The sequence below is a fragment of the Nematolebias whitei genome, chromosome 18 (genome assembly GCF_014905685.2).
Source record: "Nematolebias whitei isolate Nwh7 chromosome 18, NemWhi1, whole genome shotgun sequence".
Taxonomy (NCBI): Eukaryota; Metazoa; Chordata; class Actinopteri; order Cyprinodontiformes; family Rivulidae; genus Nematolebias; species Nematolebias whitei.
Genome location: NC_056515.1, coordinates 2,114,226 through 2,130,056, shown reverse-complemented (window position 1 = coordinate 2,130,056; position 15,831 = coordinate 2,114,226). Strand labels below are relative to the sequence as shown.

At 45.9% G+C, this 15,831-nt stretch overlaps 2 protein-coding genes across 2 annotated transcripts in view; both read right to left on the bottom strand.

The window, feature by feature from the left end:
* Positions 1 to 911, bottom strand: part of slc25a25b (solute carrier family 25 member 25b) — an 18,106-nt gene extending 17,195 nt beyond the window's left edge. Inside the window, exon 1 of the mRNA XM_037692258.1 lies at positions 315 to 911. Within this exon, the coding sequence (XP_037548186.1) occupies positions 315 to 581 (267 nt within the window). The 5' untranslated portion in view covers positions 582 to 911. The remainder of the gene's footprint in view (positions 1 to 314) is intronic.
* Positions 912 to 4,078: 3,167 nt separating this feature from the next.
* Positions 4,079 to 15,831, bottom strand: part of LOC119424906 (SWI/SNF-related matrix-associated actin-dependent regulator of chromatin subfamily B member 1) — a 22,946-nt gene continuing 11,193 nt past the window's right edge. The window contains exons 5-9 of the mRNA XM_037692417.1: positions 5,735 to 5,862; positions 5,488 to 5,654; positions 5,212 to 5,402; positions 4,959 to 5,090; positions 4,079 to 4,780 (exon numbers count right to left, since the gene is read on the bottom strand). Coding sequence (XP_037548345.1) covers positions 4,741 to 4,780; positions 4,959 to 5,090; positions 5,212 to 5,402; positions 5,488 to 5,654; positions 5,735 to 5,862 — 658 coding nt within the window. The 3' untranslated portion in view covers positions 4,079 to 4,740. The remainder of the gene's footprint in view (positions 4,781 to 4,958; positions 5,091 to 5,211; positions 5,403 to 5,487; positions 5,655 to 5,734; positions 5,863 to 15,831) is intronic.

Genomic DNA, 15,831 nt, shown 5'->3' with positions numbered 1-15,831 from the left:
TGTGAACATCTTCATCCCTGATGTGAACATCTTCATCCCTGATGTGACCTCTGACCTGCAGATGATGATCTTCTGTTTTGGTTGTTGAATGTCCAGATTGAACTGTTGTTTAGATTTTTCCACCTGGATTATTGAGCATCAAGTTAAACAAACTGTTATTTAAATCACAACCACGTGACTGATCTAGTAGAACCCGAACCGAGTCAGAACCGAACTGGACATCTATCTGAAACCCGGTCCGGACCGTTTGATAGAGCAGAAACTCTTCGTGTTTTGGGCCAGTTTCAGGTCTGGTTCTGACCCGGTCCACTCACCCTGAGCTCGTGTTCGGTTCTGTGGACCCCCAGTTTCTTCAGTCCGATGGTCAGGTCGTTCACACAGATCCCTCCGTCCCCGTTCACGTCCAGGACCTGGAACAGAACCTTCAGCCGGTGCTCCTGGTCCGGACCGCCATCACAAGATGGATCTTCGTGGTCCCCGGACTGAGGGTGTCCGGGTCCCGAGGGAGTCTCTGTGGACCGGCACTGGCAGAACACCCCGCCCAGCACGCGGGGAAGAACCGAACCCTGTGGCTGGATCATGTTCCGGGAGGTTCGGTCACTTCAGACTCCCTTTACACCGACCGAACCGACACCACATCACCACGTCACATGCCCGTCCCTGATGTCCGAACCAACAAGAACCGGCGGCTGGCTTCCAAAACCTTCCACCGTGAAGTCACCTGGCCCGGAGACGGTCCTCAGAATCGAACCGGGAGGCTCGGGTCCAGTTTTCAGCCTCAGCTCGGTGAAACGATTCCGATGGTTTAAAATAAACAGGCAGGCTCCGTGAGAACCCGATACCAGAATACCAGAACCGAACTGGGTCAAAAAAAGCTCCGTGTGGTTCGGACTGTAGAAAAAAACACACAGAACCTGAAACCGAATCCACTTCAGGCGGCTTTGAAATAGAATTTGGTTCCGTTAACCGTCCGGTCCGACAAACCGGCTTCTTCTAGAGTCTCGCTGCTTCTCGTGAGATTTCGAGACAAACCGCGAGACTTCAGGAAGGACCAGAGTGCGCATGACCCGAACATTTTTCATTCATTCAACCTTTATTTACACAGGTTGGTCTCATTTGTCTCGAGGGCTCGTTTACAAGAGAGACCTGATTTTACCAGTGATGACAACAGTAGACAGTCATAAAAGAAAGTATATAAACTGAAAAAATAAATGGAAGAAAATTATATATATAAAAAAACTCAGCTACATTGTAAAGCGATGTAAAACACTAAAAACTGGAACATGTCTGCGATGGTTTTTACTATGAACTTAACAGATGTTTGAAGCCACTTAGAGAGGTCAAAGGTTGAGAGCTTCAGATCTCTTTACAAGATATTCCAGGAAACGGGAGCGGAGTAGGAGAAGGTCCTTTAGTCTAGTTCAGTCCTCACTGAGGGAACATTGCAGGTTATAATGTCCTGAGAGCGCACGCTGTAGCTGCACTCACGTAAGAGGAGATATATGAAGGCAACAGACCAAGGAGTGATTAAAAGATGAAATGTACCAGTGAAAGAGTCTGTGTGAAATTAATGATGACCAGTTAACCAGTGAATACTGGGTGCAATGGTAGGTATGGTAGTTACAGCCACTTATGAATTTTAGCGCACCGTGTTAGATCGCGTCCAACATCTGCAAGGTGCTGTAGGGGCATTCATGTAATGAATGTCACCATTGGGTTCCTAGCACTTAAGAGTTAGACAGAATATATTTCTGAAAAATAAAAAATCCAGTTTTACTTTCAGTTTCTTTACCAAGTTTTCTCTGCGGAGCTTAAAAGAGAGATGCAAATCGACCAAGATACCTAAATATTTGTAGGAATCAACAAACTCAATAGGAACACAATTTGAAGATAAAATAGAAGGAAGAACTGCTAGGACCAACTTCCTGTTTGAAGACAACATCCCTTTGGTTTTATTGGCGTTTAGAACAAGTTTGAGATGGAACAAATCTGACTGGATAATGTCAAAAGCAGATTACAAAAGCTGGAAAACCGTAGCAAATATTTTATCTCGACGATAAACAACTGTATCATCAGCGTAGAAATGTAAGGACGCATCGGGGATGATCTGACCTACATTACTTATAAAGATTGTGAGGAGGGTGGGTCCTAAGACTGAGCCTTGTGGTACACCATTTTTAACAGTTAGATAACTGGAAGAAGTATAATTATGTTGAACACATTGCCTCTGGTCTGAGAGAAAGTTAGAGAACCAACCAATGGTGTGAACTGAGAAACTAATTTCTGAGAGCTTATGAGATAAGATGTCATGTGAAAATATTACAAAACCATAAATAAACACGAGGTAAAACACAACGCCAACAGAAGGAACAAATTCAATAATTTTTTCCATAAAACAAAACTAAACCGATTAGTTTTAAACCACTTTAAAGAAATATTAGTGACTGTTATTGTGAATTTAGATCATATTTATTAGTTTTAAAGTTATGACTTTATAACTAATATAATATGTTTAAAGCTTGTGGTTATGACATATCATGAGACCGTTTGTTCCTCAAAAAGTGATGAAAAAATGCTCCAAAATATTCAGAAAAAGTGATAAAAGTTAAAACATTTCAAACTCTCTTCCTTCAAACACTCTGCTGCCTTTAAGATACAGAATAACAAAGTTTAAAAACACACAAACATGTTCTGTCAACAAATAAATGGGAGTTGAAATATGTAATTCATGGAGATTTAATAAATAAATACAGTTGTGTTTATTTTCTGTTGTTAACAACTTAACGAGTCAGTCATCCCAACATGTTTTATTGTTTTATAAAAAAAACAGTCTTCTGTAAAGGTTTAAACACTTTTAAAAAATTAAAAAATTATGAAGGTCGTCACACTAACACCTTGTGATTCTGGTTCGATTGTTTGCGTTCTAATAACTGGACCAGCAGCTGAAACAAAGAGATGAAAACAGAATAACTCTTGACAATCTGCTCACGCTCAGAAAACAACATGCACATCCACAACTGTACCTGAACTGGCCCAGAACCAGGAACTGAGACCAGAACAAGAGTGCTACCGTCACAGATCAGAACCACACCGTCTGTTACCATAGAGACAGAGACAGGTGGGTTTATATGTTTGTTACCATGGAAACAGACAGGTGGGTTTACACTGCCTGCTACTATGGAGACAGAGAAAGGTGGGCTTACACTGTATGTTACCATAGAGAAAAAGACAGGTGAGTTTACACTGCCTGTTTCCAAGGAAAAAGAGACAGGTGGTTTTAAACTACCTGTTCCCATGGAGACAGAGACAGGTGGGTTTACACTGCCTGTTTCCATGGAGAAAGAGATATGTGAGTTTACACCGTTTGTTACGATGGTGACAAACAGGTGGGTTTACACTGTCTGTTACCATGGAAACAGAGACAGGTGAGTTTACACTGCCTGTTTCTATGGAGACAGACAGGTGGGTTTACACTGCCTGTTTCCATGGAGAAAGAGACATGTGAGTTTACACCGTCTGTTACGATGGTGACAAACAGGTGGGTTTACACTGCGTCTTACCATGCAGACAGACAGGTGGGTTTACACTGCCTGTTTCCATGGAGACAGAGACAGGTGGGTTTACACTACCTGTTCCCATGGAGACAGAGACAGGCGGGTTTACACTGCCTGTTTCCATGGAGACAGAGACATGCGAGTTTACACCGTTTGTTACGATAGTGACAAACAGGTGGGTTTACACTGTCTCTTACCATGGAGACAGACACAGGTAGGTTTAAACTGTTTGCTACCATGGAGACAGAGATAGGTGGGTTTACACTGTTTGTTACCATGGAGACAGAGAGGCGGCTTTGCACTGCCTGTTACCATGGAGACAGAGGCAGGTGGGTTTACACTGCCTGTTACCATGGAGACAGAGACAGGCGGCTTTAAACTGCCTGTTACCACGAAGACAGAGGCAGGTAGGTTTACACTGCCTGCTACCATGAAGACAAACAGGTGGGTTTACACTGTTTGTTACCATGGAGACAGACAGGTGGGTTTACAATGCCTGTTTCAATGAAGACAGAGACAGGTGGGTTACATTGTTACCATAAAGACAGAGACAAGCGGGTTTATTCCTCCTGTTTCCAAGGAGACAGAGACAGGTGGGTTTACACTGTCTGTTACCATGGAAACAGAGAAAGTGGGTTTACACTGCCTGTTACCATGGAGACAGGCAGGCGGGTTTACACTGCTTGTTACTATGGAGACAGATAAAGGTGGGTTTACACTGTCTGTTACCATGGAAACAGAGACTGGTGGGGTTACACTGCCTGTTACCATGGAGACAGACACAGGTGGGTTTACACCGCCTGTTACCAATGGAGAAAGCGAAAGGTGGGTTTATCCTGTCTGTTACCATGGAGATAGGTGTGTTTACACTGCCTTTTACCATAGAGACAGACACAGGGTTAGGGTTATTTTCACCTTCCTCATTATTTTATTGGTCAGATTAAAATTTGTACCAGTTTTTTTGATCTGACAGATGTTTGTTTGGACCTGACAGGTGGTTGGAAACTGACCTGGCAGCGGACCTGACAGGTGTTTTGTAACATATATCAGGTGTCTGCAGGTGAGCTACTGCATGAGAGCTGAACAGGTTGAGTCCATCATGATGAAAGTGTACAGAGGAATGGGTTTGACCTCCTCGATCTGGGAGGTGTCCAAGTGGGTAGATGACTGCAGGATGTGTCGTCTCCTACCAGGAGGGGGCAGTGTTGGCCAGTCGTCTCATTCTCCTACAAGAGATTTGATTAATTTAATAAATCTGATAAGCTTGTTCAACTGTAAAGAGTTAGGGAGATAAAACTTTGAACTGGATCAGAATTAAACTAAGACTAGATTAGAGTGTTATCGCCAGCTCAGGGTTTTATGTCCTTATCCAGAGGACCAGAACTGTTTGTTTGAACTTCTCACCTTGTGTTCCGGTCCTGGTCTCGGATCTTCTTCTCCATCTCAGCGTCTGTGAGGGTCTCCAGCAGGGGGCACCACTGGTCTGCATCTCCTGTGTTCCTGATGGCAATCTCAACCGTGGGGAGAGGGTTCTCACTGGAAACATCACAGAAAATGAAAACAGTTCCAGTCTGGACCTGCTTAAAGAGAAAACCCGCAGCCTGAAGGTTTTGTTCTGGGTTAGGTCTTCAGGTCCAGAACCAGAGCAGGTCAATACCTGAAGGCATAGGTCCTCTGGTGCCAGCTCAGCTGACCACGGATGCTGTAGGCGATGGTGGTGACAAACTCCCCGCCCAGACCGAGCTCCGAGCAGAGCTTCAGAGCGAACGACTCTGGGGAGTTCTCCTTCTCAGACATGTCCCACTCAAACTGGTCCACCAGGGAGATGTTCCCCACGTGGATGTTCAGCTGCAGATCAAACATCAGCAGGTGAGGTTCTGAGTTGACTGCAGGACTGGAAAGACTTCAGCTGGTTCAGTTCTGAAGGACCCACCTTGATGATGACTCTCTGGTCTGCCTGCTCCTCCAGGATGCTGTCCGTGGGGTACGACTCGATCTGCTGACGGATGGCTGAGGCCACAGCCGGGACAAATGCCAGGGGGTTCAGGTCCAAATCGTCACACAGAATCTCTGCAAACATCTCCGGGGTCATCAGCTTCTCTGAGGAGAACACAGGATGCTTAGAGAGGAGGAACCAGAGGTTGTTCCAGCTGCTGGGAACCACAGAGAGTTATTTTCACCGTTCATGTTCCACGTGAAGGCGTCCCGCAGCTTCTGTCCGTCGATCTCCATGTCCAGACGAATCGGAACTAGAGCTTCGACCTGCGCAGCATTTTCATGGATCACTGCGGGGTCATGGTCATCAAAGCTGAGGGAGATACAACCACGTCAGAGTCACATGAGTGTTATTGTTTATCACGTTCTTCATCACAACAAAGATCTGAGATCAGCTGATCCACCAACTTCTGCAGAACATCAGAGACCACAACAACCAGTCTGAAGGTGCTGACTCCAATATCTACAGAACTCAGCCCAATCCAGCCTGCTGTTGTTCCAGATGTTCTGAACCATTCCTTACACCTTTATTTATACAGGTTAGTCTCATTGATCCACGAGGACTCATTTACAAGAGAGACCTGATTTAAACAAATATGAGGTACACACAATAATACAGTCATATATAAAAGCATATAAAATTAAAAGTAAATAGAAGAAATTAAATAAAAAATACAAAAACAGCTACATTGTAAAGCGATGTAAAATACTAAAAACAGGAACATGTTTGCGTTGGTTTTTGCCATGAACTTAACAGTTGTTTAAAAGCCCTTAGAGAGGTCAAAGGTCGAGAGCTTCAGGTCTTTTTACAAGATATTCCAGGAAACAGGAGCGGAGTAGGAGAAGGTCCTTTTGTCTAGTTCAGTCCTCACTGAGGGAACACTGCAAGTCCTGAGAGCGCACGCTGTAGCTGTATTCACGGAGTGACATGTAGGAGATGTATGAAGGCAACAAACCGAGAAGTGATTTAAAGATGAAAATATACCAGTGTGTGTCTGCATGAAGTTAACAATGACCAATGTATACAGAGGGCAGTGATGGGTATGGTCGTTACAGCCAGTTATGTATCTTAGGTCGTTTTCACACCAGATAGTCCAGTAGACTCGGTTTGGGACCAATATTCATGAGCTTTTGTTACATGTGAGCTGGTGCGTTTGCATTCACACTGCACTGTGCAGTCGAGTCAACCTGTTGAACCAACCTATTCCCCCACTCGCCTGTGGGGGTGCTGCACCAAGAACTACTGAAAGAAACAACACAAAAACCTCTGAAGACACGTCTTCTTCTTCTTCTGTAAATAAAAATAAAAACGAAGTGGCATCAAGTTTTAGCAGTTTTAGGAGTTATATTTAGTCATTTTTCAACAATGGACTCAGCATGAGCAGAAGATGAGACAGAAGACCATGGAGAATATTGTTTTTCACACAAGGCGGCTGACGGCTCCATATAAGGTCAGAGAAATGCGTGTTTGTTTACCCTGTGGAGCGGGGTCCGGTCTGTTTACATTCACACTGGAGTTCGTTTCTACCGGACCGAGACCTCGGTTTTAGCCCGGGCCAGAGTTCGCCTTTTTGTTCCGTGACAGAGTTTGATGGTGCGTTCACACCTCCATAAACGAACCGGACTTTCAAGGAAAACGAGCTAGAGTTCGATTAAAGCGGACTAAACAGGGCTGGTGTGAATGCACCCTTAGTTAACCGTGGTAGACAGCATCCAACATCTGCAAGGTGCTTGCAGTACATTCATATAAATAATGTCACCATAGTCAATGGAAGGAGGAAAAGTAGCAGCTACAAGGTGCTTCCTAGCATTCGGAGTTACACAGGATCTGTTTCTTAAAAAAACAAAAAAAAAAAAGTTTTACTTTCAATTTCTTTACAAAGTTTTCGACATGAGGCTTAAAATAAAGATGTGAATCAACCAAAATACCCAACTATTAGGAAGCCATCCATCCATCCATCCATCCATCATTTCCCGCTTGTTTCGAAGTCAGGTATTGGGGGCAGCAGCTTGAGCAGGGAGGCCCAGACATCTCTTTCTGTAGCCACCTCTTCCAGCTCTTCTGGGAGGATTCTAAGGTGTTACCAGGCCAACCAAGAGACATAGTCTCTCCAGCGTGTCCTGGGTCTTCCCCGGGATCTCCTCCTAGTCGGTCATGCCCAAAACACCTCCCTAGGGAGGCGCCCAGGGAGCATCCTTACCAGAGGCTCGAACTATCTCAAGTGGCTCCCCTCAATGTGGAGGAGCAGCAGTTCTACTACGAGTCTCTCCTGATAACTGAACTTTTCACTCTGTCTCTAAGGAAGAGTCCAGCTACCCTGCAGAGGAAACTCATTTCAACCACATGTATCCGCGCGATCTCATTCTTTCGGTCACTACCCAGAGTTCTTGACTATAGGTGAGGGTAGGAATGTAGACCGACCAGTAAACAGAGAGCTTTGCCTTACAGCTCAACTCTCTCTTCACCTCAGTGGACCAACAGAGTCTGCAATACTGCAGATGCTGCACCAATCCGTCTGTCAATCTCACGCTCCATTATCCCCTCACTCGTGAACAAAACCCCGAGATACTTGAGTCAGTCAGAGTCAGAGTCAGAGTTTCTTTATTGTCATTCGCACCTCATGTGGTACATGTGGTGGAGCGAAATTATGTACACAGGGTCCCAGTTACATCCAACAATAAAATGTATAAGAAAAACACTAATAACATCTAAGATATGAACTAAGAAAAACATCAACTAAATATACACTAAGCACTCATAACATAAAAACATTGAACATCAGCCCAAACATGAACATGAGTCTGTGAGCAGATGTGCACGCATGAACACATCAACATTGAAACAGATCAGCAGCAACATGAAACAGATCAGCAGCAACATGTTATGGTTTTTCACAGTGATTATTCTAGTTAGAGATTCATGAGTCTAACAGCCTCAGGGTAGAAGCTGTTCCTCAGTCTAGTGGTTCTACACTTAATGCTCCTTAACCTCCTTCCTGAGGGGAGTGGGGCAAAAAGTGTGTGTGCTGGGTGGGTGGGGTCCTTCATGATGCAGGTGGCCCTCTTCCTGCATCTGGAGGTGTAGATGTCTGTGATGGTGGGGAGACTGATTCCAACAGATTTCTGTGCAGCCTTCACCACTCTCTGCAAAGCTTTTCTTTCTGCAGCTGTGCAGCCTCCATGCCACACATTGATGCTCGAGCACAGGATGCTCTCCACTGCACACCTGTAGAAGGAGGTGAGGACTGAGCTTCCCAGACCAGCTCGCCTCAGCCGTCTGAGGAAGTAGAGTCTCTGATGAGCTTTCTTGATCAGGCTGGTGGTGTTGTTGCTCCAGCTGAGGTTGTCATTCATGTGTACACCCAAGTACTTGTAGCTGGAGACCACTTCCACCGCAGATCCTCTTATGTTCAGGGGGGTGTAGGTGTTTTTGTTCCTTCTGAAGTCCACAATCATCTCCTTTGTCTTCTTCACATTGATGTGAAGGTTATTCTCTCTGCACCAGCTCTCCAGGTGTTCCACCTCTTGCCTATAGCTGGACTCATCATTGTTTGTGATGCATCCCACCACCGCTGTATCATCTGCAAACTTTACAATGTGACAGCCTGGATGGGTAGCTGCACAATCATATGTGAGCAGAGTAAACAGGAGGGGGCTCAACACACATCCCTGAGGAGAGCCAGTGCTGAGGGTTATGGTGGAGGAGGAGAGGTTGTGGATCCTCACTAACTGTGGTCTGTTTGTTAAAAAGTCTAGTACCCAGTTGCAGATGGAGGGGCTTAGTCCTAGTGTGGATAGTTTGTCCATCAGGGTTTGGGGGATCATGGTGTTGAAGGCGGATGTGAAGTCCACAAAGAGCATACGGACGTAAGAGTTTTTCTGCTCCAGGTGGTTGAGTGCAGTGTGGACCACAGAGGAGATTGCATCCTCTGTTGATCGGTTCTCACGGTATGCGTACTGATGAGGGTCCTCGTTGATGTTGATGGTTGTTTTGATGTGAGTCATGACCAGTTTTTTCGAAGCATTTAGCGACTATCGGGGTGAGGGCCACTGGCCGATAGTCATTCAGACCAGTCACTGTAGAGCTTTTTGGGACTGGGATGATGGTGGCAGTCTTCAGGCAGGTGGGAACTGTCTCCAGGGTAAGTGAGGTGTTAAAGATGTCTGCCAGCACCTCACAGAGCTGATCAGCACATTCCTTCAACACTTTTCCGGGGATGTTGTCTGGGCCAGTTGCTTTGTGCGGATTAATCCTCCTGAAGGTACTCCTTACTTCTGCTGAGGTCACGCTGAGATGCTCTTCATCCGGTGGTGAGGTGAGTCTGGTGCTGGGTGGTCTGTTCGGGTCTTCAAAGCGTGCATAGAACTTGTTGAGGGCATCAGGCAGAGATGGGTCTTTGGGACATTGTTCACTCCTTCCTTTATAATCTGTTATGCACTTAATGCCCCTCCACATGCTCCGAGGGTCTTGTGAGATGAATTGACCCTCGATCCTCTTTGCATATGTGGCCTTGGCCCTCTTAATACCAGCAACCAGCTCTTTTCTTGTCCTACTCAGCTCCTCTGAGTTTCCAGACCTGAAGGCAGTGTTCCTGGCTTCCAGCAGGGTACGCACCTCTGCATTCAGCCAAGGTTTTCTGTTTGGGTAGCTTTTAACATTTCTGATAGTGGAGACTGTGTCAGTACATGTACTAATGTAACCCAGTACTGAGGATGTGTATTGGTCAAGATCAAGCGAACCTCCATTTTCAGCAGCTTCTCTGAAAACCTGCCAGTCTGTTCGATCAAAACAGTCTCTCAGTATGGGGCCACTGTCCTGGATCCAACATTTAACTTTCTTTTGAACCGGTCTGGAGCGTCTCAGCGGGGGCATGTAAGCAGGAGCCAGGAAGATTGAGATGTGGTCTGACAGTCCTAGGTGGGGGCGGGGTTCGGCTTTGTATGCATCTTTTACGTTCGTGTAAACACGGTCCAGCGTGCTGTCTCCACGTGTCGGAATCGTCACATGCTGATTAAAGCTTGGGAGACAGTCCTTTAGATTCACGTGGTTAAAGTCTCCGGCTACAACGTAAAGAGCCTCGGGGTGTTTGTTCTGCAGCGAGCTGATGATATCATGAAGCTCCTGTAGTGATTCATTAGCATTAGCGTCCGGAGGAATGTAAACAACTGTGATAAAAGTCACTGTGAACTCTCGGGGTAGATAATGTGGCCGACATTTCACTGTTATTTGCTCCAAAGCCTTCGAGCATGAGCTATTTACAACAGTACAGTTCGTGGACCAACTTTTACTCACGTAAATGCATACTCCGCCCCCCCGTGATTTCCCCGTTAGCTCGCTGCAGCGGTCCGCTCGAAAAAAAAGTCTGTCATCCAGCTGGAAGACTGAGTCCGGCGTTTCACTTGTAATCCACGTTTCTGTGAGGCAAAGCACTGCACACTTCTTCATCTCTTCTGAGGCGCCCGCTCTCAGACGAAGTAAATCCATCTTGTTGTCCAACGAGCGGACATTCGACAGAAAGAGAGACGGCATGGGGAGTTTACCGGCTTTAGCGTTAGCTCGTAGCCTCACCATAACCCCCGCCCGGCATCCTCTCCTCTTAAGCCGGGAGCAGCGCTTCCTCTTCTGCCCGCTGGAACGCCTCTGCTGCAGCTTCCAGGTAGATGACTTTAAGATCTGCATTCTGCCGAGCGTAGCTTTGAGTTTGTTGCTGATTTCTGCTATATTTCGTGGCAAATCCGCTCCTATTCTCATCAGTTCGGTTCGGCTATAGTTCACACGCATAAATCGCGCAGAGTCAGGCACAGAGTCAATATCAAAACTTCTAAAAACTGGGATGGTACCGGGAGCCTGTGAAGCTGCAACTGCTCTGAGCGCGGCCATCTTGTCATCTCCTCCACTTGAGGCAGAACCTCACTTTTGAACCGAAGAGAGCAATCCATCCTTTTCTGATTGAGGATCATGGCCTTAGATTTGGAGGTACTGATTCTCATCCCAGCTGCTTCACACTTTGCTACGAACCTCTCCAGTGAGAGCTGAAGATCATGACACAATGACGCCAACAGGACCACATCATCTGCAAAGAGCAGAGATGGAATCCTGAGGCCACCGAACTGGAATCCCTCTGCACGTTGGCTGCACTGAGAAATTCTGTCCATAAAAGTTATGAACAGAATCTGTGACAACGGGCAGCCCTGGCAGAGTCCAACTCCCACCTTGAAGGGGTCCGACTTACTACCAACAATGTGAACCAAATTCTCGCACCTATTAAGAATCGACAAACTCAATAGGGACACCATTCCAAGATAAAATAGAAGAAATGACTATTACTAAGTCCTTAATCTCTATACCATGAATCAGAACCAGGTCAAGAGTGTGATCATAGGTGGCACCATGGGGGTGCTAGAGGGCACTAGAGCTCCCCCTGGAAAAGTCATAGCACCCCAATAGCACCCCCAAGAAAATATCAAATTATTTTATTTTTCATCTAATATTCTTTAATATGTGGTTATTGTGATTTTTTCCTCGCAAAACACAACTAATAAAAAAAACAACAACAATCAATGATTATATTGAGCTGAAAAAAATACATCCGATCTCACAACAGGATATAAACCTCCGAATTGGAAGTGAAAATTCAAGTTACTAAAAGTTTGGTAAACATTTGAAAAGTGCACAAAATGCAAAAATGGACCGTTTTCTATTACCCAAACTGCCTAAAATGGAATCGGAGAACGAGGATGTTTTGGAATCAGACTGCAACCAACAAAGAAACAATAATTTGGAAATAGGATCAAGCCTACTGCCATCCTTCCACATCTATGGAGAATGCTGCTAACAATAGCACTGGACAGCTGGAGGATGGAGTCAGCACATTCAGCTACCTTTGGGCAGTTCCCGGCGAGTCCTCTTCGTGGTGTATCTTGGTCTGATCTACCAGCAGAACCCCAGAAAGATACCATACCATACCGTACCATACCATACCACTTTATTTATAGAGCACTTAAAACAGCTACAAGGCCAACCAAAGTGCTGTACAGACAGAAGAACAGGTAACACACAAAACAATATACAAAATGAAGTAAATCAGAATATAGACATAAAAACGATGCAGATAATGACGACTAACCAGTGTGGAGCATACAGGATCAAAACACAGATCCTCTGGTGTTGAAAGCTACTGAATAGTAGTGAGTTTTTAAACGGGACTTGAAAACCGAGAGGGAGGGGGCCTGTCTGACAAGCAGAGGTAACTCGTTCCAGAGTCTTGGTCCTGCTACAGAGAAGGCCCTGTCACCTCTGCGCTTAAGACAAGTTCCTGGAACTGTGAGGAGCAACTGGTCCGCTGACCTCAGGGAACGTGTTGGGACATACGGTTGTAGCAGATCAGAGAGATGGGGGGGGGGGGGGGCGAAACTGTTCAGTGATTTGTAGACATACATAAGTATTTTGAACTGGATTCGAAAGTGAACCGGTAACCAGTGTAGGGAGACTAAACTGGTGTAATGTGCTCTCTTTTGCCTGTACTGGTTAAAATTCGGGCTGCTGCATTCTGGACCAGTTGTAGTCGTGCAATGGAGGTCTTACTGATACCAAACAGGAGTGAATTGCAGTAATCAAGCCTAGATGTAATGAATGCAGGTATTACTGTCTCCAGGTTCTTTTTGGACAATATGGGCTTCAGTTTAGATAGCCGCCTCAGTTGGAAGAGGCATGATTTAACAATCATGTTTACATGATTGTTAAGCTTCAGGGAAGGGTCCATTATCACTCCCAGATTAGTGACTCTTTGTTTTTCTGACAGGGGTAGAGCGGAAAGGTCGATGCTGTGGTTTGTGATCGTGTCGGTGGGAGGGAACAACATAACTTCAGACTTCTTTTCATTGAAACTTAAGAAATTTAAAGCCATCCAGTCCCTGATGTCAGCCAGGCAGTTGAGCAGCGGTTGAATAGAGCATGTACCATTGTGTCTTAGGGGGAAGTAAATTTGACAGTCATCGGCATAGAAATGGAAGGGCATGTTGTGTTTCTGGAAAATAGCACCAAGCGGCAGCAGGTATAAAGAGAATAGGAGGAGACCCAGGACGGACCCCTGCGGAAACCCCCCATTTAAGCTCTGCCTCTGCGGAACTAAAATCCTTGACGGAGACACAAAAGGATCTGTCAGCGAGGTAAGATCTGAACCAATTGAGGGCTGACCCTGTGATGCCCACCCACTGCTCCAACCTAGTAATGAGGATCTCATGGTCGATGGTGTCAAAGGCGGCCGTGAGGTCCAACAGGACAAGCAGCACAGAATCACCAGTATCTGTGAATCTGAAGATGTCGTTAAAGACCTTCAGCAGGGCAGTTTCAGTGCTGTGGAGAGGTTTAAAGCCAGATTGGAAAAGCTCTAAGATGGCGTGATCCTCCAGGAAGCACTTCAACTGGGACTCGACTATTTTCTCCAGTACTTTAGAAACAAATGGGAGTTTGGAGACAGGCCGGTAGTTGGAGACGACTGAGGGGTCAAGGTTTGGTTTTTTTCAGGAGAGGCTGGACAGCAGCATGTTTAAAGGATTTTGGCACCACGCCAGTGGATAAACTACTGTTTACTATGGCAAGAATGGACGGACCTAGAGTAGGAAAAACCTCCTTTAGTAGTCGAGGGGGGACCACATCAAAGGGGGAACCAGAAGGTTTCAAGCTGCACATGACCTGCTCTAGAGAAGATAGAGTGATGGGTTCAAAATGATCAAATAGAGCTACAGATTGAGGTGGGATGGATGGGTCATGAGTTGGAGGGGAAATGAGAGCCCGGGTGGTCGCAATTTTTTCCAAAAAGAAATGTAAGAAGTTGTCGCACAGCTCAGTCAAGGCTTCCAGAGGTGATGGTTCAGTGAGGTGGAGAACAGAGTTTAGGGTGGAGAAGAGGACACATGGGTTGTGAGAGTTTGATGTAATTATATCAGAGAAGTATTTGGATTTAGCAGCTTTCACTGCTTTCTGATAACGGCACCAACTCTCTTTAAGTATTTGAAAAGAGACCTGCAGCCTATCTTTCCTCCACTTTCGCTCCGCCCTCCTACATTGCTGCCTAACGGCCTTGGTGACGTCTCTCAGCCAAGGTTCTGCTCTCATTTTTGATTTTCTAGTTTTAACAGGTGCAAAATGATCCAGAGTCTTTAAGCAGACAGAGTTGAACTGGGATGTCAGCTCCTCAGTGGTGGAGAGAAACACTGGGGCCTGAATTATCATTTCAGAGTTATAAACATTTGTGAAATGTGTGGCAGTGAAGTGGTTAATGGTCCGGGTCCTACGTGCAGGAATGCACGACTTAGGAGTTAGATGGGGGAGGGTGAACTCAAACCAGACTGGCATGTGCTCTGAAAAAACATTATCACCAATAACAAGATTATTAACAGTCATATCATGAGTTAAAACAAGGTCCAGTGTACGTCCACGCTCTTGGGTCGGACCGTTTACATGCTGAGTTAAATTAAATGAGTGCAATAAATCTAAAAAGTCCTTAACCAAGGGCTTCTCAGGACAGCACACGTGCAAATTAAAGTCCCCAATAATGAAAACATGCTCATATTTTGGTGTGATTTCAGCCAAGAAGTCAGAAAACTCATTTATGAAATCCTTAGACCGAGGTGGGCGGAAGACAAGTGCAAATAAAGTCTGAGGTGAATGTCTGAGTTCAAAGACGCTCAGCTCAAAGCTGGCACGGGAAACTGGGATGGGCAGTTGTTTACAGTCAAAAGTTGATTTGAATATTGTTAATAATCCACCACCGCGCCGGCCTGATGGCCGCGGGGCGTTAAAATACAGACTGTTCGGTGGCAGTAAATCCGTCAAGGCGCTGGACTCACCCGGAGACATCCAAGTCTCTGTGATGCACAGAAAGTCCAAATCGTGCTCTTGAAAGTAATCCCTGAGGATAAAAGTTTTGTTGGTAACAGATCTTGCGTTGACCAAACACATCCGGATATTGTCCGAAGTGGAGCCAGCAGTGGTGGAGTTAGCGCGCGCTAATGGCCGCAGGTTTTCAATAACAGCCCCTCCAGGTCGGTCCGAGCGGTGCACCGGCTGAAAACTCCCGTTGGTTACCTGGTCCGGGCACGCGGGAAGCTGGAGACCATGACCGCCAGCTGGAGAGGAAGATGCAGCGCGCAGAGCTTTAAACTTGACCAGCATGTTTTCCCCGGCGTCTGAAGCGATGGAGGTGCAGGGAGCAGGGAGGTGAGGAGCGCAGCGAAGGTAAGTTGGCACGTCCGCCAGCAGGGGGGAGGAGGGGGGGGG